The 11,445-nt window shown below is 41.2% G+C and overlaps 1 protein-coding gene across 2 annotated transcripts in view; it reads right to left on the bottom strand.

The window, feature by feature from the left end:
• Positions 1-265: 265 nt before the first annotated feature.
• The window catches only part of ABITRAM (actin binding transcription modulator), a 94,662-nt gene continuing 83,482 nt past the window's right edge, over positions 266-11,445 (bottom strand). For both annotated transcript variants that reach the window (XM_073587854.1, XM_073587853.1), the window contains 4 exons: positions 4,445-4,574; positions 3,025-3,101; positions 2,700-2,769; positions 266-668 (listed from right to left, as the gene is read on the bottom strand). In XM_073587854.1, the coding sequence (XP_073443955.1) occupies positions 537-668; positions 2,700-2,769; positions 3,025-3,101; positions 4,445-4,574 (409 nt within the window). In that variant the 3' untranslated portion in view covers positions 266-536. The remainder of the gene's footprint in view (positions 669-2,699; positions 2,770-3,024; positions 3,102-4,444; positions 4,575-11,445) is intronic.

Raw genomic sequence — 11,445 nt, 5'->3', positions numbered from 1 at the left:
TATTTGCCAGCCATCCCCTGTGGACCATAAAAGCAAGTCAACTATTTGGCTATGAACAGTTGCACCGTTCTTTGTTTTGAGGTAAAAGCGCTTTATGAACAGAGATCAGGAACTTCTGTGCACCTCTGATTAAGAACATAAAGTTAATTAAGCAGCTATAACCAAATTCATAATGCATAGTTTGATAAATGAAGACAATTTATATTTGATGTGAACTCTCATTTTCATATCAACACTTCAAAGAAAAAAGTCATAAGACCTGAAATAAAACATATCAAGAACATGAACTGTATTGGCTGTCACATTGTCTCCAACTGTACAATGCCATTAAGACTTAAATGACCCACAAAGCAAAGTATTTAAAAAAAAAAAGCAACACATGAAAGTTTTGCTGCCAAATATAATTTACAATCAATAGTGCATAATGGGAATTGGTCTCTACATCCTAATCCTCAGATGTTGAATACAAACACCAGCAGCTCTGGCCTATATGGTCCTTACGTGTAGAGGTAGGTTTCTAAAGGCTGCACAGACTGTTATGAACCCGGAACACATGTCCGCTTTAAAAGGACTTCTTCATACTGCTTTTCAGAAAGAAGTCCCTCTGTCACAGTTTTGCTCTCTTCAAATTTTGGTAGCACAACTGCAATGTAACCTTCTGTCAGTGGCTGAATTGGAGAGAAGAAAAAACACAACATAAATAATTGGCTCAAAAACTCTGTGTTCTGCTCCGTGTCCTCATCTCAGTGGCCCATCCAGTATAACACAGTACCTGGGTGTCAGGGCTCTGTTATACTAGCAAGGCATGCTATTGCCACTGTGCCCCCAGCGTTGTTACACAGATCTCTTCTTAAGCACAGCAAAAAAATTATTACAAAACCAGTATAAAAGGAACAATTTCATATTTACAGCTGGCCTTTCAGTTTATTATTAATAGTGGACACAATTCAACCAATTAAAAGGCGTACAATGAGGTCAGGAGATGGTTTCTATCTTACAAATAAATATGAAATGCTAGAATTAAGGCCATTTTCATATTCGAGTCACCTACTAGAACATTAGCTGTCCTGGTTAATTTTTGGATATATAACATTGGATAATATTCCCTTTATTCCCTCAATTATTTTTCTGCTCTTTACTCTTCTAGAAAAGGAGGCCTTAATTAAGATTCTGAGATAGCTGTTTTGTTTGGACATACAGTATATACACTGCTCAAAAAAACAAAGGGAACATTAAAATACCATATCCTTGATATCACAGAATGAAATATTCCAGTTGCAAAACTTTATTCATTACATAGTGGAATGTGTTGAGAATAATAAAACAAAAATTATGTAAATCAAAATGAATATCCCTTGGGGGGTCTGGATTTGAAATGATACTCAAAATCCAAGTGGAAAATCTAATTACAGGCTTGAACCAACTTTAGTGGCTATGTCTCAAGACAAGGAAATGCTGCTCCGTAATGTGTGTGGCCTCCATGTGCCTGCATAACATCCCTACGCCTGGGCATGCTTCTGATTAGGGGTGGATGTTCTCCTGAGGGATCTCCTCCCAGATCTGGATTAAAGGATCAGTAAACTCCTGGACAGTCTGTGGTGCAACGTGGTGTTGGTGAATGGAAAGAGACATGATGTCCTAGATACGCTCCATTGGATTCAGTTCTGGGGAACAGGTAGGCCAGTTCATAGCATCAATACCTTCATCACGCAGGAATTGCTGACACGCTTCAAGCACATGAAGCCTAGCATTGTAATGCATCAGAAAGAACTCAGGGTCCACTGCACCTGTATATGGTCTCGCAATGGATCTGAGGATCTCATCCCAGCACAGAATAGCAGTCCAAAGAAATGCCTCCCCACATCATTATTGACTCACTGCCAAACCAGTCATGCTGCAAGATGTGACAGACAGCAGAACGGTCTCCACCGCTTCTCCAGACTGTCACATGTGCTCAATGTGAACCTGCTCTCATCTGTTAAGAGCACAGGGTGCCAATGACAAATCTGCCAATCTTGGCGTTTCCTGGCAAATGCCAATCGCCCTGCACGGTATCAGGCTGTAAGCACAACACTCAGTTGTGGACGTCGGGCTCTCATACCAACCTCATAGAGACTGACAGTTTGAGCAGACATTTAGATGTTACTAGCCTACTGGGGGGCTCTGGCACTGATCCTCATGTTCCTTTTTGCACAAAGAAGGAGGTAGCAGTCCTGCTGCTGGGTTGTTGTCTTCCTACGGCCCCCTCCACCTCTCCTGATGTAATGATCTATTTCCTGGTATCTGCTCCATGCTCTGGACACTGTTTACAGACAAAGCTAACCTCAGCTCGCATTGATGTGCCATTCTGGATATGCTGCACTACCTAGCTAAGCAACTTCTGTGGGTTGTAGACACCGCCTCATGCTACTTTACCTCTATGGGTGAGAGCAATGACAAAATGCAAACATGACCAAAACAGACAAAACTGATGAAAACAGAGAAATGGTCTGTGGTCAACCCTGCAGAACCACTCCTTGATAGGGGTTGTCTTGCTAATTGTCTATAGTTTCTACCTGTTGTCTGTTCCATTTGCACAAAAGCAGGATAATGTGATTCACAATCAGTGTTGCTTCATAACACTAATTATTTGTTTAGCAAGGTTGAACAGGTCATCTTATACTATGAGACATCAAAGTTTTCAGCAACGCGATAGTTACCTTTTCTTTAAGCAATTCAGGATTGTGAAGAATATTTTCATTTACTTCCAGTAACCGACCTCTAATACAACTAGGAGAACAGAAGTAAAAAAAAAAAAAAGAATCTAGAGATTTGAAAGGCAAATATAACATTCCATCTAAACATCCTTTCCCTCTTATTATACAATTCTCCCGTACATTTTATAGGAATCAGTTACTATGTCAACTACTTAGTCACTGCCTATTGTACTTCAAAGGAAAGTAATCTCCTAATAATGAAAAGAATCTCTTGGGCCAACATATTAAATTTTTCTTAAGTAGTTTACTGTAATGGAAAAATGTGCACCTGTAAATGGTATATTCATCACCGTCACAGCAGGTTATCCTACACAAAGGTGCAAACTCTGTTAAGAACTGAGCCCCCTGGATGCAAAAGGAAAACAAAATGTGTATTAAAAGCAATGTATTCAATTTGTTGCATCGTTATTATGAATATTGCACGAAGTCAGTAATACCATTCACCGTGTTCCTAGGGTGCCATATTAAAAGCCAAAATAAGAAGCAAAAAGGTTATACAAGAAGTTGTTTTTGTTCTCTTCCTTTCAAGTAATAATGGTTTCGATAAAATATGCACAGAAATACAGAACAAGAGAATTGCAGTGTGCAAACAACTGCTGAGCCCGATAATAACACTAAGCTGTAATAGAGGGGCTTGTGTGCACCACCAATAACAGCAGTGTGGTTATCATTAGGGTTGGAGGTAAAGCTATCCAACAACGTGGACTTGTTTGTAGGTAGGCACAATTAAATCTCCTGAAGGTACAACATGTATAGTACAGAAAGCCATGAGTGCCAATATACATCTCAGACTTCTATAGTACTGAAATGCACGTGTATAAAATACTTCTAACAGTCAAATGTTATCCAGTATGGGCTTAAATTGTGAGCCCCATCGGGGACAGTGATGATAATGTGTGCAAACTGTAAAGCGCTGCGGAATATGTTAGCGCTATAAAAAAAAAGATTATTAAAGGTTATTATTACACAGAAAAGTGCTATCCTATACAAGAGGAGGAGAGCTATGGATGAGTCTACATTTTTTGTCAAAAGACCACACTCCTCTGGTTGGTTTCTTTTTCTCATTGCAGCATTTAGGCTCAATGATTCTATGATAATCAAGTTGGAATATAGCACAAAGGTATACTTTAACACACCTGCCATTTACATCTATGACTAAGCCAGGGGCCAATATTATAATTGCTTTCATGAGACCCTTAGAGTGCCTGTCCTGATAAAACAAAATATACTTAAAACAACTTACTAATAAACTTAATTCAATCTGAGAATCCCTCTTCCCTTCCTGGATTCCTTCTTGACCCAGGACTAGCTAGTGCTTAAAACAAGACAGCTCAGTGCAGTATTTGAAGGGTGCTGGCTCCTTGCTTATCTATTGAAGAGTCCCTTCTCTTTCTAAGAAGCTATGTCCCCAATGTATGACTGACTTTTGCACTGCAGTGCTTTGGCCTTAGCCGTAGACCTCCGATCATCAAGAGAACTTTACTGTACTATTTAAAAAGAGAAATCGTACCAACATCTACCAGGATTATGGTGGCCAAATTACACACTTATTCCATCGGGTAAATGGAGGCCTGTGTGTGAACATAGCTTGATATGAAACAAACTAAGAAGTGATAATTATGAACATGATCAGCATCATCCCAATAAACCAGACATACATAACTGGGCATAAAACGTCCACTACTTACTCTTTTAGACTTTCCCGACACTTTATTCTGTAGCCTGCTGCAGTTGGCACTGATTTGATAGCTAATACTAGATATATTTTTGCCACTTTGAAGGACTGGGTGACATTCTGCCAGTGTAATGACACAAATTCTGAAAGATAAATAAGAGAACACAAAATAGTTATTAGGTGGTAACCCTCTTAAGGACACAGCCAATTTCCATTTTTACTTTTTTTTATTTTTTTTTTCCTACCCTTTTTCAAAGAGCCATATTTTTTATTTTTTTTTTTATCAACATAGGCGTGTGGTTTTTTTTTGTGGGACTAATTTTACTTTTGAATGACATCAATCAGTTTCACAAATGGTGTATGAAAATTATGCAATTCCACAAGTTTTTTTCTGTTACGTTTTAACAGCGTTCATAGTGTGGTAAAAATTATCTAGGAACATGATTCTTCAGGTCAGGAAGATTAACGGTACTACTAAACAGAGGATTTTTTTTTGCTATTTAAATAGTTTTTAAAAAGTAAATACCATACTTCGTTTGTATCACCACTTTCCAAAACTCAGAAAACTTATATTTTCTCCATTAAAAGGAGCTATAGATAGTTTTTAAAAAAGGTACCATCCAGAAAACCAGAAATAATTATTTGTTTTTCTTCTTTCCCTTTATGTTTACCGTATTTGTTAAATTATTTTAGATTTTGATAGATCAGACTTATTTGACAGTACCAAACAAGGTTATTTTTATATTTCTTTTTGTTTTTAATTGGGAAAAGGGGGTATGATTTGAATTTTTATATATATTTTTTACCTTTAAAGTTTGTTTGTTTTTTTAATCTGTGAGCATTTACATGCTTTTATTGTATACTGTAATAATAGAGAACTGCAGTATATAGTGCTCTTATGAAGTTATGAAGCCCCTTAAAGTGTGGGTGAACCGACTGGTGCTTGGAAAGGACACCTGGACAGGTTCACATAAGTTAAACGCCAATGTCAGTTACAGATGGCAGCATTTAAGGGTTTTACAGCTGTGATCACTGCTGTTAATGGCAGATGCGAACTGTGTAACACTGGAGGCACCTGCCCCTATGTAGAGCAGACTCTGCTCCTGAATCCACTCTCCACACCTTGGCCTGAGTATATATCAATCAGAGCTATAAGAAAAAGTAATCTCGAATATACTAGTACAGTTTAGATATTAGGTCTTTTAGTTTGTATACTTTTTTTATTATTCCCCGATCCACTATTAACATGTATGTAGTATATAGTGTGGGTGTCAAAAACCACATGGTGTTTGGTTGAGAAGTTGCATCCGGTGAATAAACTACACAGATTCTTTAAATCTTCTGGAGATCTGCTTTATTGCTTGTGTGGCTGTAGTCTCTTGTGGACAGATCATAGTATTCAGATTCCTAGCCAAGTTCTGATATTTCACTGAACCATGTGACAACTATAGAGCTTAGCCGACTCACTCAGCTTCTCCGTATGTTGACTCAATATAAAAGACTATGAGACTCTCCAAGACTGGAAAATGATAGCCAAGGCAGAGACCTGGAACTTGAGGGAACCGAGAGCCAAACTTAAAGCTTAAAACCCCACTGCAAAAGGAAGAGGAGAATCAAAAGGGAAAATGATCTAAGTCTTTGGATTTTTACCCAAGAAAAAAAGGCATTTCAAGTGTGATGGAAGGCATTCAAGCTCTGATAATCAGAAAGACCTGATCGGAAAGGCCTGAATCCTTCAAAACTGCAGCTTCACCAGCCATGCCGTTAAATTGAGCAACTGTGGAAGAAGGAGCCCTGGGAAAGTATATCCAGATGCAAGAGCTGGCGTCATGAAGAAAACGAGTCGGGGTCCTGTGATTAGAATTCTGTGATTAACAGGTAGTCTAAATTCTTAGGCTGAAATGGAACAAGATAACGTCTTCCCGAAACTAGCTAAGATTCCACTTCAAGAAGGAAGAGGGTATCATTCCATGCAAACATCAGTGTGCTCTGTTATGAATGAGTCACCGTAGGAGGCAAAAACAGAAATACTAGCTAAGTCCAGAAAACCAGAGAAGTTGGCAGCTATCGGATTGCAGACCCCTGAACCTATCAACAACAACTAGCAGTAGCCGTGGGGGGTTCCTACGGTGCCCTAGACCCCTCGATCACAGCCGGAGAACTAAATAGCCTAAAGACAGAAAGGGAAATCTAAACTGCCCCAGAGCAGACCCCAAAGCAATAGGCAGCCCCCAACATATGACGGTGAAGCAAGATGAAAAAACGCTCACACAGATAGAAAGATAGGCTGAGCAAATGATGGGGCCCAAGCTAACTAAATAGGAAAGGATAGAAAAGCTGCTGTCTGCAATCCGCCAAAACCCTATCAAAACAAGAGCCAACAGACTGATAGGGAAAAAAGCCCTGAAGACGCTAGGCTTCAAAAAGACTATATCAGTACTCAGGTATTTTCTGAAGACAGAGCAAAAAGGAATTCAGCTCACCCCAGCAGGGAATGGCAGAAATCCAGAAAAACAAGGCAAAACAAAACCAAAACACAAATACAAAAAGCAGAGCAGAAAACTTAGCTTTTGAGGAGCAAGAATTAGACTGGTCTCCTAGAATCCCTCAGAGAGCTCACCAGCAAGGCAGAAGGGCGTCGGCTGCCTTATATCCAGTCAGCAATTTCAGTCACCCAGTCATCATCATCCTGCACAGGTGCTTGGTAATCAGCCTCACTACCTTCCTTCACCGGAAGAGGGAGTTCATCAGACCTCAATGGTGAAGGGGAAAATGAACTCACAACAGTGCTCGCTATGTGATCAGGGGGGCCTTGTTGAAGACCTCCATGCTTGTCATGACTATTCTCCTGGGAAAGCTAACCTGTAGCTGGCGTTCATAGAAGATCGCTATTTTCACCATACGTAGCAGTGCTGATGCAAATGATTGCAGTTCAAATCACCTACTGTGACGATTAAATGCAGTGAAAAGAAAACATGGATTTTTGTGATAAAATCCTTTTCTCCGAGACGCTCATTGGGGGACACAGGTACTGTTGGTGTATGCTACTGCCGCCTGGAGGCTGACACTAAGTGAAAAAAAGAGGTTAGCTCCTCCTCCACCGTATACACCCTCACCCCAACTGCAGGCTGAAATCAGTTTAGTGCAAAAGCAGTAGGAGAACAACAAAATCAGCATTAATGCAGGTTGTGGAGGAAAGACCGGTTCCTCCCACGTCACCAATGTGACGTAACTACACAGGCACAGCTCTCCGGCGCCCCCTTCGTCTCTCAGGTCAGCAAGGGAACTGCACCTAGAGCAAATGGCCGCCGGGGGAGGATGTCCTGTTACCCGCTGGGTATTCTAAGATCCGTAATCAGAGTAAAAGCATCAGCCCAAGATCAATTTTATGGTTTAATTACCTAAAGAGCGCACTAGATAATTACAGAAATATACAGTAAGCTATACAACGGAATTACAGTGGATTTGCAGTCAGAGTAAAAATATAACAATAATGGTACAAGACAGATATTAAGCTGGGGGGTCAATTTACCAGGTTGTAGGTTCCATGTGGATGTCGGGAGCTCTGCAGTCGACAGGTACAAGAATCTTAGCTGCCGGACAGACCCCAAAGCGCGGGCCGCTGCTCCCTTGGCAGGTCTGTCCCCAGTTCCTTCTTAGATCATCATCTGGTTCTTCTGTGTGAGTGAGACTGTCTACCATGTGCTCCCAATTCTTAAGCATGCTGGGTTCCTCCCCCCTGTGTCAGAGGGTGGGCTAATAATCTCCACTCTTTAGCTCCCTGCAGAACTTATTCCCAATATCTAAGAAAGGGGGTAACTTCCTCCAGGATGATCGGATCAGGACACGAGAGGTACCAGTGAATGCGGTTTGTTTTGCCTGTCGTGTAGAGATCAAACATGGGCCCCATTGGGTCGCTGTGGAGGGCCAATCTCTATATCTCAGGTCCCAGAGCCCTCACCAACTCAGGAGTCGCAATGCCAGATGCGAGATTTCCACAGGGTCACTCGGATATTTTTTAGGAGTCTGTAACTCGAAAGGTGTGCTCATAATCCATGATCCTAGGATGGAGTCGAAGCGGCTGGGAGAGACAATGGATGTGTATTTCTGTATCCAGCTGGCAGGTATATTCTAATTGAAGCCCCCAGGCACCTTCATGCCCCATGCTGACGTGGCTCCTACTAAAGCTTTGAAGTTCTGTTTTGGCCTTATCTCATTATCATACTAAAAGACCTTGCTATTCAACATTGGAGCACTAAATCCTGTTTTCTTCAATATGCTTATAGGCCCTGGGGAGGTAGGAGCAGTTAGCTGCCTGTAATTCTTGTGAACTCAGACCAAAATGGACAGGCCAAGCTCAGACATGAGGCGAGCATTAGGCCCCATATCCAAGATGGCAGCTGCTCCTTCATCACACAGGTAACAGCGTGTCCAGAAAAAAACCACCCTAATATCAAACGAAAATGCATATTAAACAAACAAGAGCCAACTGGCTAACAGGGTGGGTGCTGTGTCCCCCAATGAGCGTCTCGGAGAAAAGGACTTTACGGTGAGTTTATCACATAAATCCATATTTCTCCTTCGCCTCATTGGTGGACACAGGTACTGTGGGACGTCCTAAAGCAGTCCCTGGGTGGGAGTTGACTCACCGATCCAAGCTACATGCACTTCCTGTCTAAAGGTGCTCCACTGCTGCTTGGAGAATCCTTCTACCTAGGCTCGCATCCGCTGAGGCCTGAGTATGGATATTGTTATGTTTGGCAAATGTGTGCAGGCTGGACGAGGTCGCAGGTCGCTGCCTTGCAAACCTTTTCCGTCGAAGCATGGTGCCGAAGCGCCCAAGAGGCGCCCACTGCCCGAGTAGAGTGTGCTCTGATCCCTGCTGGAACCGGAGCACCTTTGATGTGGTAGGACTCCTGAATAGTCAATCGAATCCACCTGGCTATGGTCGATTTTGAGGCAGAGAGTCCCTTCCTGCACCCCTCGGGGAGCACGAACAGCGTGTCTGTCTGACGAAATGGTGCCGTCCGTTACACGTACCTCCGGAGGGCTCTTACCAGGTCTAACGTGTGAAGAGCCTTTTCCACACGGTGTACCGGTGCTGGACAAAAGGAGGGCAAGACAATACCCTCATTAATGTGAAATGAGGAAACAACCTTTGGCGGAAAGGGCGTGGCTGGTCTGAGCACCAGGGCTGTGGAGTCGGTAAGCCAAACCTGTGACTCCGACTCCTCAATTTTCCTTACACCGACTCCAACTCCCACATATATTGCTGATATTTAAGTGAAAAATGTATTGTAGTACAATGTGAACATCAGACATTTAATCATTTTTATGATACAATAATCAAGATATTTAGATAGGACATAATATATATTTATTGGAATACAACTTTAGAACACAAAAACTAATAAATTGTAAATATGTAATACACTATGTAATATTGATTATATATATATCTATCACACTATGTAATAAACTGTGTAAGTGGCAAAAAACAGTTTTCAACAAAAAAAACATACTAAATAACATTTGTGCAGTCTCTGAATTTGTTCTATGAAATAGAATTGCCTCCATCAAATCCTCCTTCATAGATGACCTCAAATCTAACCTAATAATTTTAAGGCAAGAGAACAACCTCTCTACACTAACTTGGGTTGGAGGGAAAGCCAAACCACATGGGCAACATCTCTAACAATTTCCGGGTATAAAGGAACTGCCTCATGCACAGTCAGTTTTGATGAACGGTTGAATTTTTCTTTTTCTTTGAGAGCAAGTGAAACATTTTGCTGAAATATTGTCAATCTGCTTGCTATAGGAGACGGAGTGAAATCTTTTTCCTTGCGACAACGCTTTGCCTGCTCCATGTCATCCAAATACTTGTCAAAGTCAAACTCTGATGAGAATGAAGATATGGCAGCAGTAGCACTGTCAGGAGCCAAGTCCTCTTGCACCTGGCAGTCCTCCTGTAGGCCACTCATCCTAACTGCTACCTCAGTCAGAGCTTCTTTTCCTTTAGTAAGCTGTTGATCATCAAGCAGTATACGATGACTTGGGTCCACATATACAGCTGCCAGAAAAATTTTATTTTCCAATAGCTGTGTCTCTCTCAGTTTCATTGAAGCAGAAATGCCATCTGCAATTAAACCTCCTCATTGGGACAGGCAAAATAGGAAGTTCGTACACTCCCTTATGAAAATGCCAGGAGTTAAATCCTGAGCTTGTAATTTTTTAGTCACAGTAAATGGGCAATTAAGCAATTCATTCAATTCAGCCACCTGTGTCCATTGACCTTCATTTAGGGTTACCTGAGGGTTTGCCACATTTATAAGAAACGGTTTTAGTTCATGCAATCGCTCAATCATTAAATAAGTGCTGCCCCACCGAGTGGTTTGATCGACTATTGCCCCTTTCCCAGCACGTCTCTTCAAGATGGAATCAATTTTAAGGGTTCTGGCGGTAATAACCAATTTCCTCATTTTTCCAATCAGATTTCCAGCATGTCCCTCTTGCAGACTATCTCTTATTGCCAGCTGCAGCGTGTGCACAACACAGCGCATGTGATGAATATAAAAGTGTTTTGAAGCAGCTTCAACAAGATCATCTATTTCTACAGTATAATTTTGCTGTTCTTCTGTTGTAATATCTGTTTGTTCCTCAATTACATGAACAGCACTGTGGCCTTCCATCTCAAACATACTGAATCCTAAATTTTCTTCTAGCTGTTGTTCATTACTCTCATTCATCAGTTTAATTATACTTATGTTTGAAGCATTGTCCGTTCCAATAGCAAGAACCTGTTCTTTTTTGAGTTCGTAATCCACTAAGGCCTGGAGAAACTGGCTGCTGTGATGAGCTTTAGTATCTTTTACTGCCAGTGTCTTGGTAACAATTTCTTTGTTCTCACAAACATATCGAACATTGATGGCAAAATAGTTCACTCTGTGACGTGTGCAGGCATCCATTTTAAGAAACATGAAGCGTCTTTTGAGAGTATTTTTAAGATCTTCCTTT

Source organism: Dendrobates tinctorius, unplaced genomic scaffold, assembly GCF_039654945.1.
Source record: "Dendrobates tinctorius isolate UK_male_01 unplaced genomic scaffold, ASM3965494v1 ptg000102l, whole genome shotgun sequence".
Lineage (NCBI taxonomy): Eukaryota > Metazoa > Chordata > Amphibia > Anura > Dendrobatidae > Dendrobates > Dendrobates tinctorius.
This window is presented reverse-complemented; position numbering and strand designations above follow the sequence as displayed.